The sequence below is a fragment of the Oncorhynchus kisutch genome, linkage group LG4, assembly GCF_002021735.2.
Source record: "Oncorhynchus kisutch isolate 150728-3 linkage group LG4, Okis_V2, whole genome shotgun sequence".
NCBI classification, from domain to species: Eukaryota; Metazoa; Chordata; class Actinopteri; order Salmoniformes; family Salmonidae; genus Oncorhynchus; species Oncorhynchus kisutch.
Window position 1 is genome coordinate 1,877,664 of NC_034177.2, and position 19,055 is coordinate 1,896,718.

The 19,055-nt window shown below is 47.7% G+C and overlaps 1 protein-coding gene across 1 annotated transcript in view; it reads left to right on the forward strand.

Annotated features, from left to right (window-relative positions):
- The window catches only part of atp10a (ATPase phospholipid transporting 10A), a 146,105-nt gene that overhangs the window by 119,040 nt on the left and 8,010 nt on the right, over window positions 1-19,055 (forward strand). The window contains exons 17-20 of the mRNA XM_031822278.1: window positions 867-1,067; window positions 9,636-9,716; window positions 12,996-13,100; window positions 14,615-14,802. Coding sequence (XP_031678138.1) covers window positions 867-1,067; window positions 9,636-9,716; window positions 12,996-13,100; window positions 14,615-14,802 — 575 coding nt within the window. The remainder of the gene's footprint in view (window positions 1-866; window positions 1,068-9,635; window positions 9,717-12,995; window positions 13,101-14,614; window positions 14,803-19,055) is intronic.

Consider the following 19,055-nt stretch of genomic DNA (forward strand, 5'->3'; position numbering starts at 1 on the left):
GGGCCGAGACTGGTCCGGGCCGAGACTGCAGTGGTACCCTGAAAGAGCTGTACATTTATTTCCAGCCCACAGACTGAACAGCTGTAGAACCTCTGTCAGTCGACTCATCTCCCTCCCTCTCTCTCTCTCTCTCTTTCTCTCTCTGTGTCTCTCCCTCCCTCTCTCTATCTCTCTCTGTGTCTCTCCCTCCCTCTCTCTATCTCTCTCTCTCTCTATCTCTCTCTCTCTCTCTCTCTCTCTCTCTCTCTCTCTCTCTCCCCTACCTCTCTCCTTCTCTCTCTCTCTCTCCCCCTACCTCTCTCCTTCTCTCTCTCTCTCTCCCCCTACCTCTCTGTCTCTCTGTCTCTCTGTCTCTGTCTCTCTCTCTCTCTCTCTCTCTCTCTCTCTCTCTCTCTCTCTCTCTCTCTCTCTCTCTCTCTCTCTCTCTCTCTCCTACCTCTCTCCTTCTCTCTCTCTCTCTCTCTCTCTCTCCTACCTCTCTCCTTCTCTCTCTCTCTCTCTCTCCTACCTCTCTCCTTCTCTCTCTCTCTCTCCCCCTACCTCTCTCCTTCTCTCTCTCTCTCTCCCCCTACCTCTCTCTCTGTCTCTCTCTCTCTCTCTCTCTCTCTCTCTCCCCTACCTCTCTCCTTCTCTCTCTCTCTCTCCCCCTACCTCTCTCCTCTCTCTCTCTACCTCTCCCCCTTTCCCTCACTCTCTCTCTCCTTCTCGCTCTTCCTCTCCCTCCCTCTCTCTGTCCTTCTCCCTCTTCCTCACCCTCCCTCTCTCTCTCTTTCCTCTCCCCCTCCCTCGCCCTCCCTCTCTCTCTCCTTCCCTCTCTCTCTCCTTCCCTCTCTTCGTCTCCCCATCTCCCTCTCTGTCCTCCCCAGATGTTCGTAGCGCTGATCTTCTGGTACCAGTTCTACTGTGGTTTCTCTGGGTCAGCCATGATAGACCAGTGGTATCTGATCTTCTTCAACCTCATGTTCTCTGCCTTCCCTCAACTCATCACCGGGACCCTGGATAAAGATGTATCCTCAGAGACCCTCCAAGAACTGCCTCAGCTCTACATGAACGGACAGAACTCAGAGGTGTTAATGACTATTGAAAGATAATATGGTGTTCATGACTAGTGTTAGATTAGAACTACGTTAGCTCTACATGAACGAGCAGAACTCAGAGGTCCGAACAGCCACGTTGATGTGTAAAGTAAATACACTGCTCAAAAAAATAAAGGGAACACTTAAACAACACAATGTAACTCCAAGTCAATCACACTTCTGTGAAATCAAACTATCTACTTAGGAAGCAACACTGATTGACAATACATTTCACATGCTGTTGTGCAAATGGAATAGACAACAGGTGGAAATTATAGGCTACAGTCCAACAGGGACACCATACCCAGCTGGCTGTGGTCCAACAGGGACACCATACCCAGCTGGCTGTGGTCCAACAGGGACACCATACCCAGCTGGCTGCGGTCCAACAGGGACACCATACCCAGCTGGCTGAGGTCCAACAGGGACACCATACCCAGCTGGCTGCGGTCCAACAGGGACACCATACCCAGCTGGCTGCGGTCCAACAGGGACACCATACCCAGCTGGCTGCGGTCCAACAGGGACACCATACCCAGCTGGCTGCGGTCCAACAGGGACACCATACCCAGCTGGCTGCGGTCCAACAGGGACACCATACCCAGCTGGCTGCGGTCCAACAGGGACACCATACCCAGCTGGCTGCGGTCCAACAGGGACACCATACCCAGCTGGCTACAGTCCAACAGGAACACCATACCCAGCTGGCTGCGGTCCAACAGGGACACCATACCCAGCTGGCTACAGTCCAACAGGAACACCATGCCCAGCTGGCTACAGTCCAACAGGGACACCATGCCCAGCTGGCTACAGTCCAACAGGAACACCATACCCAGCTGGCTACAGTCCAACAGGAACAACATACCCAGCTGGCTACAGTCCAACAGGGACACCATGCCCAGCTGGCTACAGTCCAACAGGGACACCATGCCCAGCTGGCTACAGTCCAACAGGAACACCATACCCAGCTGGCTACAGTCCAACAGGAACACCATACCCAGCTGGCTGCGGTCCAACAGGGACACCATACCCAGCTGGCTGCGGTCCAACAGGGACACCATGCCCAGCTGGCTACAGTCCAACAGGAACACCATACCCAGCTGGCTGCAGTCCAACAGGGACACCATACCCAGCTGGCTGCAGTCCAACAGGAACACCATACCCAGCTGGCTACAGTCCAACAGGGACACCATGCCCAGCTGGCTACAGTCCAACAGGGACACCATACCCAGCTGGCTGTGGTCCAACAGGGACACCATGCCCAGCTGGCTACAGTCCAACAGGAACACCATGCCCAGCTGGCTGTGGTCCAACAGGAACACCATACCCAGCTGGTTCTGTTTTAGAACACACCTGCTTGGTGGCTGCAGTCCAACAGGGACACCATACCCAGCTGGCTGTGGTCCAACAGGAACACCATACCCAGCTGGCTGCAGTCCAACAGGGACACCATACCCAGCTGGCTGCAGTCCAACAGGAACACCATACCCAGCTGGCTACAGTCCAACAGGGACACCATGCCCAGCTGGCTACAGTCCAACAGGGACACCATACCCAGCTGGCTGTGGTCCAACAGGAACACCATGCCCAGCTGGCTGTGGTCCAACAGGAACACCATACCCAGCTGGTTCTGTTTTAGAACACACCTGCTTGGTGGCTACAATCCAATAGGAACACCATGCCCAGCTGGTTCTGTTTTAGAACACACCTGCTTGGTGGCTACAGTCCAACAGGAACACCATGCCCAGCTGGTTCTGTTTTAGAACACACCTGCTTGGTGGCTACAGTCCAACAGGAACACCATACCCAGCTGGTTCTGTTTTAGAACACACCTGCTTGGTGGCTACAGTCCAACAGGAACACCATACCCAGCTGGTTCTGTTTTAGAACACACCTGCTTGGTGGCTACAGTCCAACAGGAACACCATACTCAGCTGGTTCTGTTTTAGAACACACCTGCTTGGTGGCTGCAGTCCAACAGGAACACCATACCCAGCTGGTTCTGTTTTAGAACACACCTGCTTGGTGGCTGCAGTCCAACAGGGACACCATACCCAGCTGGCTGTGGTCCAACAGGAACACCATACCCAGCTGGTTCTGTTTTAGAACACACCTGCTTGGTGGCTACAGTCCAACAGGAACACCATACCCAGCTGGTTCTGTTTTAGAACACACCTGCTTGGTGGCTACAGTCCAACAGGAACACCATACCCAGCTGGTTCTGTTTTAGAACACACCTGCTTGGTGGCTACAGTCCAACAGGAACACCATACCCAGCTGGTTCTGTTTTAGAACACACCTGCTTGGTGGCTGCAGTCCAACAGGGACACCATACCCAGCTGGATGTGGTCCAACAGGAACACCATACCCAGCTGGTTCTGTTTTAGAACACACCTGCTTGGTGGCTACAGTCCAACAGGAACACCATACCCAGCTGGTTCTGTTTTAGAACACACCTGCTTGGTGGCTACAGTCCAACAGGAACACCATACCCAGCTGGTTCTGTTTTAGAACACACCTGCTTGGTGGCTACAGTCCAACAGGAACACCATACCCAGCTGGTTCTGTTTTAGAACACACCTGCTTGGTGGCTACAATCCAACAGGAACACCATGCCCAGCTGGTTCTGTTTTAGAACACACCTGCTTGGTGGCTACAGTCCAACAGGAACACCATGCCCAGCTGGTTCTGTTTTAGAACACACCTGCTTGGTGGCTACAGTCCAACAGGAACACCATACCCAGCTGGTTCTGTTTTAGAACACACCTGCTTGGTGGCTACAGTCCAACAGGAACACCATACCCAGCTGGTTCTGTTTTAGAACACACCTGCTTGGTGGCTACAGTCCAACAGGAACACCATACTCAGCTGGTTCTGTTTTAGAACACACCTGCTTGGTGGCTGCAGTCCAACAGGAACACCATACCCAGCTGGTTCTGTTTTAGAACACACCTGCTTGGTGGCTGCAGTCCAACAGGGACACCATACCCAGCTGGCTGTGGTCCAACAGGAACACCATACCCAGCTGGTTCTGTTTTAGAACACACCTGCTTGGTGGCTACAGTCCAACAGGAACACCATACCCAGCTGGTTCTGTTTTAGAACACACCTGCTTGGTGGCTACAGTCCAACAGGAACACCATACCCAGCTGGTTCTGTTTTAGAACACACCTGCTTGGTGGCTACAGTCCAACAGGAACACCATACCCAGCTGGTTCTGTTTTAGAACACACCTGCTTGGTGGCTGCAGTCCAACAGGAACACCATACCCAGCTGGCTGTGGTCCAACAGGAACACCATACCCAGCTGGTTCTGTTTTAGAACACACCTGCTTGGTGGCTACAGTCCAACAGGAACACCATACCCAGCTGGTTCTGTTTTAGAACACACCTGCTTGGTGGCTACAGTCCAACAGGAACACCATACCCAGCTGGTTCTGTTTTAGAACACACCTGCTTGGTGGCTACAGTCCAACAGGAACACCATACCCAGCTGGCTGCGGTCCAACAGGGACACCATACCCAGCTGGTTCTGTTTTAGAACACACCTGCTTGGTGGCTACAGTCCAACAGGAACACCATACCCAGCTGGTTCTGTTTTAGAACACACCTGCTTGGTGGCTACAGTCCAACAGGAACACCATACCCAGCTGGCTGCGGTCCAACAGGGACACCATACCCAGCTGGTTCTGTTTTAGAACACACCTGCTTGGTGGCTACAGTCCAACAGGAACACCATACCCAGCTGGTTCTGTTTTAGAACACACCTGCTTGGTGGCTACAGTCCAACAGGAACACCATACCCAGCTGGTTCTGTTTTAGAACACACCTGCTTGGTGGCTACAGTCCAACAGGAACACCATGCCCAGCTGGTTCTGTTTTAGAACACACCTGCTTGGTGGCTACAGTCCAACAGGGACACCATGCCCAGCTGGTTCTGTTTTAGAACACAACTGCTTGGTGGCTACAGTCCAACAGGAACACCATGCCCAGCTGGTTCTGTTTTAGAACACACCTGCTTGGTGGCTACAGTCCAACAGGAACACCATGCCCAGCTGGTTCTGTTTTAGAACACACCTGCTTGGTGGCTACAGTCCAACAGGAACACCATGCCCAGCTGGTTCTGTTTTAGAACACACCTGCTTGGTGGCTACAGTCCAACAGGAACACCATGCCCAGCTGGTTCTGTTTTAGAACACACCTGCTTGGTGGCTACAGTCCAACAGGAACACCATGCCCAGCTGGTTCTGTTTTAGAACACACCTCCTTGGTGGCTACAGTCCAACAGGAACACCATACCCAGCTGGTTCTGTTTTAGAACACACCTGCTTGGTGGCTACAGTCCAACAGGAACACCATACCCAGCTGGTTCTGTTTTAGAACACACCTGCTTGGTGGCTACAGTCCAACAGGAACACCATGCCCAGCTGGTTCTGTTTTAGAACACACCTGCTTGGTGGCTACAGTCCAACAGGAACACCATGCCCAGCTGGTTCTGTTTTAGAACACACCTGCTTGGTGGCTACAGTCCAACAGGAACACCATACCCAGCTGGTTCTGTTTTAGAACACACCTGCTTGGTGGCTACAGTCCAACAGGAACACCATGCCCAGCTGGTTCTGTTTTAGAACACACCTGCTTGGTGGCTACAGTCCAACAGGAACACCATGCCCAGCTGGTTCTGTTTTAGAACACACCTGCTTGGTGGCTACAGTCCAACAGGAACATCATACCCAGCTGGTTCTGTTTTAGAACACACCTGCTTGGTGGCTACAGTCCAACAGGAACACCATACCCAGCTGGTTCTGTTTTAGAACACACCTGCTTGGTGGCTACAGTCCAACAGGAACACCATACCCAGCTGGTTCTGTTTTAGAACACACCTGCTTGGTGGCTACAGTCCAACAGGAACACCATACCCAGCTGGTTCTGTTTTAGAACACACCTGCTTGGTGGCTGCAGTCCAACAGGGACACCATACCCAGCTGGATGTGGTCCAACAGGAACACCATACCCAGCTGGTTCTGTTTTAGAACACACCTGCTTGGTGGCTACAGTCCAACAGGAACACCATACCCAGCTGGTTCTGTTTTAGAACACACCTGCTTGGTGGCTACAGTCCAACAGGAACACCATACCCAGCTGGTTCTGTTTTAGAACACACCTGCTTGGTGGCTACAGTCCAACAGGAACACCATACCCAGCTGGTTCTGTTTTAGAACACACCTGCTTGGTGGCTACAATCCAACAGGAACACCATGCCCAGCTGGTTCTGTTTTAGAACACACCTGCTTGGTGGCTACAGTCCAACAGGAACACCATGCCCAGCTGGTTCTGTTTTAGAACACACCTGCTTGGTGGCTACAGTCCAACAGGAACACCATACCCAGCTGGTTCTGTTTTAGAACACACCTGCTTGGTGGCTGCAGTCCAACAGGAACACCATACCCAGCTGGTTCTGTTTTAGAACACACCTGCTTGGTGGCTGCAGTCCAACAGGGACACCATACCCAGCTGGCTGTGGTCCAACAGGAACACCATACCCAGCTGGTTCTGTTTTAGAACACACCTGCTTGGTGGCTACAGTCCAACAGGAACACCATACCCAGCTGGTTCTGTTTTAGAACACACCTGCTTGGTGGCTACAGTCCAACAGGAACACCATACCCAGCTGGTTCTGTTTTAGAACACACCTGCTTGGTGGCTACAGTCCAACAGGAACACCATACCCAGCTGGTTCTGTTTTAGAACACACCTGCTTGGTGGCTGCAGTCCAACAGGAACACCATACCCAGCTGGCTGTGGTCCAACAGGAACACCATACCCAGCTGGTTCTGTTTTAGAACACACCTGCTTGGTGGCTACAGTCCAACAGGAACACCATACCCAGCTGGTTCTGTTTTAGAACACACCTGCTTGGTGGCTACAGTCCAACAGGAACACCATACCCAGCTGGTTCTGTTTTAGAACACACCTGCTTGGTGGCTACAGTCCAACAGGAACACCATACCCAGCTGGCTGCGGTCCAACAGGGACACCATACCCAGCTGGTTCTGTTTTAGAACACACCTGCTTGGTGGCTACAGTCCAACAGGAACACCATACCCAGCTGGTTCTGTTTTAGAACACACCTGCTTGGTGGCTACAGTCCAACAGGAACACCATACCCAGCTGGCTGCGGTCCAACAGGGACACCATACCCAGCTGGTTCTGTTTTAGAACACACCTGCTTGGTGGCTACAGTCCAACAGGAACACCATACCCAGCTGGTTCTGTTTTAGAACACACCTGCTTGGTGGCTACAGTCCAACAGGAACACCATACCCAGCTGGTTCTGTTTTAGAACACACCTGCTTGGTGGCTACAGTCCAACAGGAACACCATGCCCAGCTGGTTCTGTTTTAGAACACACCTGCTTGGTGGCTACAGTCCAACAGGGACACCATGCCCAGCTGGTTCTGTTTTAGAACACAACTGCTTGGTGGCTACAGTCCAACAGGAACACCATGCCCAGCTGGTTCTGTTTTAGAACACACCTGCTTGGTGGCTACAGTCCAACAGGAACACCATGCCCAGCTGGTTCTGTTTTAGAACACACCTGCTTGGTGGCTACAGTCCAACAGGAACACCATGCCCAGCTGGTTCTGTTTTAGAACACACCTGCTTGGTGGCTACAGTCCAACAGGAACACCATGCCCAGCTGGTTCTGTTTTAGAACACACCTGCTTGGTGGCTACAGTCCAACAGGAACACCATGCCCAGCTGGTTCTGTTTTAGAACACACCTCCTTGGTGGCTACAGTCCAACAGGAACACCATACCCAGCTGGTTCTGTTTTAGAACACACCTGCTTGGTGGCTACAGTCCAACAGGAACACCATGCCCAGCTGGTTCTGTTTTAGAACACACCTGCTTGGTGGCTACAGTCCAACAGGAACACCATGCCCAGCTGGTTCTGTTTTAGAACACACCTGCTTGGTGGCTACAGTCCAACAGGAACACCATGCCCAGCTGGTTCTGTTTTAGAACACACCTGCTTGGTGGCTACAGTCCAACAGGAACACCATGCCCAGCTGGTTCTGTTTTAGAACACACCTGCTTGGTGGCTACAGTCCAACAGGAACACCATACCCAGCTGGTTCTGTTTTAGAACACACCTGCTTGGTGGCTACAGTCCAACAGGAACACCATGCCCAGCTGGTTCTGTTTTAGAACACACCTGCTTGGTGGCTACAGTCCAACAGGAACACCATGCCCAGCTGGTTCTGTTTTAGAACACACCTGCTTGGTGGCTACAGTCCAACAGGAACATCATACCCAGCTGGTTCTGTTTTAGAACACACCTGCTTGGTGGCTACAGTCCAACAGGAACACCATGCCCAGCTGGTTCTGTTTTAGAACACACCTGCTTGGTGGCTACAGTCCAACAGGAACACCATATCCAGCTGGTTCTGTTTTAGAACACACCTGCTTGGTGGCTACAGTCCAACAGGAACACCATACCCAGCTGGTTCTGTTTTAGAACACACCTGCTTGGTGGCTGCAGTCCAACAGGAACACCATACCCAGCTGGCTGTGGTCCAACAGGAACACCATACCCAGCTGGTTCTGTTTTAGAACACACCTGCTTGGTGGCTACAGTCCAACAGGAACACCATACCCAGCTGGTTCTGTTTTAGAACACACCTGCTTGGTGGCTACAGTCCAACAGGAACACCATACCCAGCTGGTTCTGTTTTAGAACACACCTGCTTGGTGGCTACAGTCCAACAGGAACACCATACCCAGCTGGCTGCGGTCCAACAGGGACACCATACCCAGCTGGTTCTGTTTTAGAACACACCTGCTTGGTGGCTACAGTCCAACAGGAACACCATGCCCAGCTGGTTCTGTTTTAGAACACACCTGCTTGGTGGCTACAGTCCAACAGGAACACCATGCCCAGCTGGTTCTGTTTTAGAACACACCTGCTTGGTGGCTACAGTCCAACAGGAACACCATGCCCAGCTGGTTCTGTTTTAGAACACACCTGCTTGGTGGCTACAGTCCAACAGGAACATCATACCCAGCTGGTTCTGTTTTAGAACACACCTGCTTGGTGGCTACAGTCCAACAGGAACACCATACCCAGCTGGTTCTGTTTTAGAACACACCTGCTTGGTGGCTACGGTCCAACAGGAACACCATACCCAGCTGGTTCTGTTTTAGAACACACCTGCTTGGTGGCTGTGGTCCAACAGGAACACCATACCCAGCTGGTTCTGTTTTAGAACACACCTGCTTGGTGGCTACAGTCCAACAGGAACACCATACCCAGCTGGTTCTGTTTTAGAACACACCTGCTTGGTGGCTACAGTCCAACAGGAACACCATACCCAGCTGGCTGCGGTCCAACAGGAACACCATACCCAGCTGGTTCTGTTTTAGAACACACCTGCTTGGTGGCTGCGGTCCAACAGGAACACCATACCCAGCTGGTACTGTTTTAGAACACACCTGCTTGGTGGCTGCTGCTCTGAGCGTGTTGTTTATGATGTGAAATGCTCATGTTTGTGTTTCAGGAATACAAGCCATATATGTTCTGGATGACCATGATAGATGCCTTCTACCAAAGCCTGGTCTGCTTCTTTATACCCTACTGTGTGAGTTATTAATGGTTACTTTCTACCCTACTGTGTGAGTTATTATTGGTTACTTTCTACCCTACCGTGTGAGTTAGGATTGGTTACTTTCTACCCTACTGTGTGAGTTAGGATTGGTTACTTTCTACCCTACTGTGTGAGTTAGGATTGGTTACTTTCTACCCTACTGTGTGAGTTAGGATTGGTTACTTTCTACCCTACTGTGTGAGTTAGGATTGGTTACTTTCTACCCTACTGTGTGAGTTAGGATTGGTTACTTTCTACCCTACCGTGTGAGTTAGGATTGGTTACTTTCTACCCTACTGTGTGAGTAAGGATTGGTTACTTTCTACCCTACTGTGTGAGTTAGGATTGGTTACTTTCTACCCTACCGTGTGAGTTAGGATTGGTTACTTTCTACCCTACTGTGTGAGTTATTATTGGTTACTTTCTACCCTACTGTGTGAGTTAGGATTGGTTACTTTCTACCCTACTGTGTGAGTTATTATTGGTTACTTTCTACCCTACTGTGTGAGTTATTATTGGTTACTTTCTACCCTACTGTGTGAGTTATTATTGGTTACTTCTACCCTACTGTGTGAGTTAGGATTGGTTACTTCTACCCTACTGTGTGAGTTAGGATTGGTTACTTTCTACCCTACTGTGTGAGTTAGGATTGGTTACTTTCTACCCTACTGTGTGAGTTAGGATTGGTTACTTTCTACCCTACTGTGTGAGTTAGGATTGGTTACTTTATACCCTACTGTGTGAGTTAGGATTGGTTACTTTATACCCTACTGTGTGAGTTAGGATTGGTTACTTTATACCCTACTGTGTGAGTTAGGATTGGTTACTTTATACCCTACTGTGTGAGTTGTTATTGGTTACTTTCTACCCTACTGTGTGAGTAAGGATTGGTTACTTTATACCCTACTGTGTGAGTTAGGATTGGTTACTTTATACCCTACTGTGTGAGTTAGGATTGGTTACTTTATACCCTACTGTGTGAGTTAGGATTGGTTACTTTATACCCTACTGTGTGAGTAAGGATTGGCTACTTTATACCCTACTGTGTGAGTTAGGATTGGTTACTTTATACCCTACTGTGTGAGTTATTATTGGTTACTTTCTACCCTACTGTGTGAGTTAGGATTGGTTACTTTATACCCTACTGTGTGAGTTATTATTGGTTACTTTCTACCCTACTGTGTGAGTTAGGATTGGTTACTTTCTAACCTACTGTGTGAGTTAGGATTTGTTACTTTCTACCCTACTGTGTGAGTTAGGATTGGTTACTTTATACCCTACTGTGTGAGTTAGGATTGGTTACTTTATACCCTACTGTGTGAGTAAGGATTGGTTACTTTCTACCCTACTGTGTGAGTAAGGATTGGTTACTTTCTACCCTACTGTGTGAGTTAGGATTGGTTACTTTATACCCTACTGTGTGAGTTATTATTGGTTACTTTCTACCCTACTGTGTGAGTTATTATTGGTTACTTTCTACCCTACTGTGTGAGTTATTATTGGTTACTTTATACCCTACTGTGTGAGTTAGGATTGGTTACTTTCTACCCTACTGTGTGAGTTAGGATTGGTTACTTTCTACCCTACTGTGTGAGTTAGGATTGGTTACTTTATACCCTACTGTGTGAGTTAGGATTGGTTACTTTCTACCCTACTGTGTGAGTTAGGATTGGTTACTTTCTACCCTACTGTGTGAGTTATTATTGGTTACTTTCTACCCTACTGTGTGAGTTATTATTGGTTACTTTCTACCCTACTGTGTGAGTTATTATTGGTTACTTTATACCCTACTGTGTGAGTTATTATTGGTTACTTTCTACCCTACTGTGTGAGTTATTATTGGTTACTTTCTACCCTACTGTGTGAGTTATTATTGGTTACTTTCTACCCTACTGTGTGAGTTAGGATTGGTTACTTTATACCCTACTGTGTGAGTTATTATTGGTTACTTTCTACCCTACTGTGTGAGTTATTATTGGTTACTTTCTACCCTACTATGTGAGTTATTATTGGTTACTTTCTACCCTACTGTGTGAGTTATTATTGGTTACTTTCTACCCTACTGTGTGAGTTATTATTGGTTACTTTCTACCCTACTGTGTGAGTTATTATTGGTTACTTTATACCCTACCGTGTGAGTTAGGATTGGTTACTTTATACCCTACCGTGTGAGTAAGGATTGGTTACTTTATACCCTACTGTGTGAGTTATTATTGGTTACTTTATACCCTACTGTGTGAGTTATTATTGGTTACTTTATACCCTACTGTGTGAGTTATTATTGGTTACTTTCTACCCTACTGTGTGAGTTATTATTGGTTACTTTCTACCCTACTGTGTGAGTTAGGATTGGTTACTTTATACCCTACTGTGTGAGTTATTATTGGTTACTTTCTACCCTACTGTGTGAGTTATTATTGGTTACTTTCTACCCTACTGTGTGAGTTATTATTGGTTACTTTCTACCCTACTGTGTGAGTTATTATTGGTTACTTTCTACCCTACTGTGTGAGTTATTATTGGTTACTTTATACCCTACCGTGTGAGTTATTATTGGTTACTTTCTACCCTACCGTGTGAGTTATTATTGGTTACTTTCTACCCTACTGTGTTAGTTAGGATTGGTTACTTTATACCCTACTGTGTGAGTTAGGATTGGTTACTTTATACCCTACTGTGTGAGTTATTATTGGTTACTTTCTACCCTACTGTGTGAGTTATTATTGGTTACTTTCTACCCTACTGTGTGAGTTATTATTGGTTACTTTCTACCCTACTGTGTGAGTTATTATTGGTTACTTTCTACCCTACTGTGTGAGTTATTATTGGTTACTTTCTACCCTACTGTGTGAGTTATTATTGGTTACTTTATACCCTACTGTGTGAGTTAGGATTGGTTACTTTCTACCCTACTGTGTGAGTTATTATTGGTTACTTTATACCCTACTGTGTGAGTTAGGATTGGTTACTTTCTACCCTACTGTGTCAGTTATTATTGGTTACTTTATACCCTACTGTGTGAGTTATTATTGGTTACTTTCTACCCTACTGTGTGAGTTATTATTGGTTACTTTCTACCCTACTGTGTGAGTTATTATTGGTTACTTTCTACCCTACTGTGTGAGTTATTATTGGTTACTTTCTACCCTACTGTGTGAGCACTTTGATGGATGAACTTAAAATAAATGTAATAACCCTGTCATGACATCTTCTACTATCTCTCTCTCACACACAGACCACTGATCCCTTTGTCTGTCTGTCCATCTCCTCCAGGCCTATGCTGACTCTGATGTGGACTTGTTGACCTGGGGAACCCCCATCACCACCCTGGCTCTGTTTACTATACTGATACACCTGGGCTTGGAGACCAAGACCTGGGTAAGAAGACACTCCTACGAATTTATTTTCAAGTACTTTCAAAGCCTCAATTACAAAATATTGAATATGGGCTACTTTGTAAATCAATTAATTTGAAAACTAAATGAAGAGTTTTGGACATAGGCTTTTATTCAGCCCAACAAAAAAAACTTTCTGAATTTCCAGTGAATCAAGTCATTTAGAGTTGTTAATTCATAGATAGCCCTCGTTGGTTAGATTGAACCAGAAAACTGCAGCGTCAGTGACTGTATATCAGACTGACAGTTGGTACTCCCTCCTTCACTCCCACGGTCCAGCTGGTGCGTTCTGTAAACTGTCTACACCGGGTCACTCTGCACGGGGTCACTCTGCACGGGGTCACTCTGCACGGGGTCACTCTGCACGGGGTCACTCTGCACGGGGTCACTCTGCACGGGGTCACTCTGCACGGGGTCACTCTGCACGGGGTCACTCTGCACGGGGTCACTCTGCACGGGGTCACTCTGCACGGGGTCACTCTGCACGGGGACACCCTGCACCGCGTCACACTGCACCGCGTCACTCTGCACGGGGACACTCTGCACGGGGACACTCTGCACGGGGACACTCTGCACGGGGACACTGCACGGGGACACTGCACGGGGACACTCTGCACGGGGACACTCTGCACGGGGACACTCTGCACGGGGACACTCTGCACGGGGACACTCTGCACGGGGACACTCTGCACGGGGACACTCTGCACGGGGACACTCTGCACGGGGACACTCTGCACGGGGACACTCTGCACGGGGACACTCTGCACGGGGACACTCTGCACCGCGTCACACTGCACCGCGTCACTCTGCACCGCGTCACTCTGCACCGCGTCACTCTGCACCGGGTCACTCTGCACCGGTCACTCTGCACCGGGTCACTCTGCACCGGGTCACTCTGCACCGGGTCACTCTGCACCGGGTCACTCTGCACCGGGTCACTCTGCACCGGGTCACTCTGCACCGGGTCACTCTGCACCGCGTCACTCTGCACCGGGTCACTCTGCACCGCGTCACTCCGCACCGCGTCACACTGCGTGCCGCTTTGAACCGATCCTAGGTAGGTGGATAGTCAGTCAGTGGTTTGGCGTCCTGTGTACTCATCTGGCTTTGAGTCTCTAATTTGTTCCTCTCCCCTCTTCCTCCTCTTCCGGCTCCTCTATTACTCCGCTTCCGCCGCTCCCCTCATCTTCCCCCTCTCCCCTCGGCTTCTCCCCCTCTCCCCTCGGCTTCTCCCTCCTCTCCTGTCTTCTCCCTCTTCTCCTGTCTTCTCCCTCCTCTCCTGTCTTCCCTCCTCTCCTGTCTTCTCCCTCCTCTCCTGTCTTCTCCCTCCTCTCCTGTCTTCTCCCTCCTCTCCTGTCTTCTCCCTCCTCTCCTGTCTTCTCCCTCCTCTCCTGTCTTCTCCCTCCTCTCCTGTCTTCTCCCGTCTTCTCCTGTCTTCTCCCGTCTTCTCCCTCCCTCCTCTCATGTCTTCTCCCTCCCTCCTCTTTTTCCCTCCAGACGTGGATGAACTGGGTGTCCATCACCTTCAGTGTGGGTCTGTTCTTTACTGTGGCTCTGTGTTACAACGCTTCCTGTCCCACATGCTACTCCCCCTCCAACCCTTACTGGACCATGCAGAGACTGTTGGGGGAACCGCTCTTCTACCTACTCTGTGTCATCACTCCTGTAGCCGCCCTGCTGCCCAGGTTAGTAAGGGGGAGGTGTGTGAGTGTGTATGAGAGAGAGAACATGTGGGATGTGCAGGTTGTTGTTTAATAGTCCTCTGTTATTAATAACAGCCTTTCATGTTTATTCCAAGGACCTGGTATTTCAATCGCAGTGCGCTGTCTGGTGTGTCTCTGTGTGTGTCAAATCAAATGTTATTTGTCACGTGCCAAATACAACAGGTGTAGTAGACCTCACAGTGAAATGCTGAATACAACAGGTGTAGTAGACCTTACAGTGAAATGCTGAATACAACAGGTGTAGTAGACCTTACAGTGAAATGCTGAATACAACAGGTGTAGTAGACCTCACAGTGAAATGCTGAATACAACAGGTGTAGTAGACCTCACAGTGAAATGCTGAATACAACAGGTGTAGTAGACCTCACAGTGAAATGCTGAATACAACAGGTGTAGTAGACCTTACAGTGAAATGCTGAATACAACAGGTGTAGTAGACCTTACAGTGAAATGCTGAATACAACAGGTGTAGTAGACCTTACAGTGAAATGCTGAATACAACAGGTGTAGTAGACCTCACAGTGAAATACTGAATACAACAGGTGTAGTAGACCTCACAGTGACATGCTGAATACAACAGGTGTAGTAGACCTTACAGTGAAATGCTGAATACAACAGGTGTAGTAGACCTCACAGTGAAATGCTGAATACAACAGGTGTAGTAGACCTTACAGTGAAATGCTGAATACAACAGGTGTAGTAGACCTTACAGTGAAATGCTGAATACAACAGGTGTAGTAGACCTTACAGTGAAATGCTGAATACAACAGGTGTAGTAGACCTTACAGTGAAATGCTGAATACAACAGGTGTAGTAGACCTCACAGTGAAATGCTGAATACAACAGGTGTAGTAGACCTTACAGTGAAATGCTGAATACAACAGGTGTAGTAGACCTTACAGTGAAATGCTGAATACAACAGGTGTAGTAGACCTTACAGTGAAATGCTGAATACAACAGGTGTAGTAGACCTCACAGTGAAATGCTGAATACAACAGGTGTAGTAGACCTTACAGTGAAATGCTGAATACAACAGGTGTAGTAGACCTCACAGTGAAATGCTGAATACAACAGGTGTATACATTTTTTTTTAACGTTACGGTACAGAGTCAATGTGGAGGCTATATACAGGGTGTTACGGTACAGAGTCAATGTGGAGGCTATATACAGGGGGTACCAGTACAGAGTCAATGTGGAGTCTATATACAGGGGGTACCAGTACAGAGTCAATGTGGAGGCTATATACAGGGGGTACCAGTACAGAGTCAATGTGGAGGCTATATACAGGGGGTACCAGTACAGAGTCAATGTGGAGGCATATATACAGGGGGGTACCGGTACAGAGTCAATGTGGAGGCTATATACAGGGGGTACCGGTACAGAGTCAATGTGGAGGCATATAAATACAGGGGGTACCGGTACAGAGTCAATGTGGAGGCATATATATACAGGGGGTACCGGTACAGAGTCAATGTGGAGGCATATAAATACAGGGGGTACCGGTACAGAGTCAATGTGGAGGCATATATATACAGGGGGTACCAGTACAGAGTCAATGTGGAGTCATATATATACAGGGGGTACCGGTACAGAGTCAATGTGGAGGCATATATATACAGGGGGTACCGGTACAGAGTCAATGTGGAGTCATATATATATACAGGGGGTACCAGTACAGAGTCAATGTGGAGTCATATATATACAGGAGGTACCAGTACAGAGTCAATGTGGAGGCTATATACAGGGGGTACTGGTACAGAGTCAATGTGGAGTCATATATATACAGGAGGTACCAGTACAGAGTCAATGTGGAGGCATATAAATACAGGGGGTACCGGTACAGAGTCAATGTGGAGGCATATATATACAGGGGGTACCAGTACAGAGTCAATGTGGAGTCATATATATACAGGGGGTACCGGTACAGAGTCAATGTGGAGGCATATAAATACAGGGGGTACCGGTACAGAGTCAATGTGGAGGCATATATATACAGGGGGTACCAGTACAGAGTCAATGTGGAGTCATATATATACAGGGGGTACCGGTACAGAGTCAATGTGGAGGCATATATATACAGGGGGTACCGTACAGAGTCAATGTGGAGTCATATATATACAGGGGGTACCAGTACAGAGTCAATGTGGAGTCATATATATATACAGGAGGTACCAGTACAGAGTCAATGTGGAGGCTATATACAGGGGGTACCGGTACAGAGTCAATGTGGAGTCATATATATACAGGAGGTACCGGTACAGAGTCAATGTGGAGGCTATATAAAGGGGGTACCAGTACAGAGTCAATGTGGAGGCTATATACAGGGGGTACCAGTACAGAGTCAATGTGGAGGCTATATAAAGGGGGTACCAGTACAGAGTCAATATGGAAGCATATATACAGGGGGTACCGGTACAGAGTCAATGTGGAGGCTATATACAGGGTATTACGGTACAGAGTCAATGTGGAGGCATATATATACAGGGGGTACCAGTACAGAGTCAATGTGGAGGCATATATATACAGGGGGTACCAGTACAGAGTCAATGTGGAGGCATATATATACAGGGGGTACCAGTACAGAGTCAATGTGGAGGCATATATATACAGGGGGTACCAGTACAGAGTCAATGTGGAGGCTATAATAATAAATAATAATGGGAGGGTTGTAAATAATAATGGGGGGGTTGTAAATAATAATGGGGGGGTTGTAAATAATAATGGGGGGGTTGTAAATAATAATGGGGGGGTTGTAAATAATAATGGGAGGGTTGTAAATAATAATGGGAGGGTTGTAAATAATAATGGGGGGGGTTGTAAATAATAATGGGAGGGTTGTAAATAATAATGGGAGGGTTGTAAATAATAATGGGGGGTTGTAAATAATAATGGGAGGGTTGTAAATAATAATGGGAGGGTTGTAAATAATAATGGAGGGTTGTATATAATAATGGGAGGGTTGTAAATAATAATGGGGGGGTTGTATATAATAATGGGGGGGTTGTAAATAATAATGGAAGGGTTGTAAATAATGATGGGGGGGTTGTATATGATGATGGGGGGGTTGTAAATAATAATGGGGGGGTTGTAAATAATGGGATGGTTGTAAATAATAATGGGGGGGTTGTAAATAATAATGGGTGGGTTGTAAATAATAATGGGAGGGTGGTAAATAATAATGGGGGGGTTGTAAATAATAATGGAAGGGTTGTAAATAATGATGGGGGGGTTGTAAATAATAATGGGGGGTTTGCAAATAATAATGGGGGGGTTGTAAATAATAATGGGGGGGTTGTAAATAATAATGGGATGGTTGTAAATAATAATGGGGGGGTTGTAAATAATAATGGGAGGGTTGTAAATAATAATGGGGGGGTTGTAAATAATAATGGGGGGTTGTAAATAATAATGGGGGGGTTGTAAATAATAATGGGGGGGTTGTATATAATAATGGGGGGGTTGTATATAATAATGGGGGGGGTTGTAAATAATAATGGAAGGGTTGTAAATAATAATGGGGGGGTTGTAAATAATTATTATTAACAGAGAGGGCCTTCTCACATATAGCTGAAGTCAGTAGTTTATGTACAGCTTAGCCAATTACATTTAAACTACATTTAAACTACATTGAAATGCCAATTCCTGACATTTAATCCTAGTAAAAATTCCCGGTCCTAGGTCAGTTAGGATCACCACTTATTTTAAGAATGTGAAATGTCAGAATAATAGTAGAGAATTATTTATTTCAGCTTTAATTTCTTTCATCACATTCCCAGTGGGTCAGAAGTTTACGTAAACTTAGCTAGTATTTGGTAGCATTGCCTTTAAATTGCTTAACTTGGGTCAAACATTTTGGGTAGCCTTCCACAAGCTTCCCACAATAAGTTGGGTAAATTTTGGCCCATTCCTCCTGGCAGAACTGGTGTAACTGAGTCAGGTTTGTAGGCCTCCTTGCTCGCACACGCTTTTTTAGTTCTGACCACAAAGTTTCTATAGGATTGAGGTCAGGGCTTTGTTATGGCCACTTCAATACCTCCAATACCTTGACTATTGTCGTTAAGCCATTTTGCCACAACTTTGGAAGTATGCTTGGGTCATTGTCCATTTGGAAGACCCATTCGCGACCAGGCTTTAACTTCCTGACTGTCTTGGGATGTTGCTTCAATATATCCACATTATTTTCCATCCTCATGAGGCCATCTATTTTGTGAAGT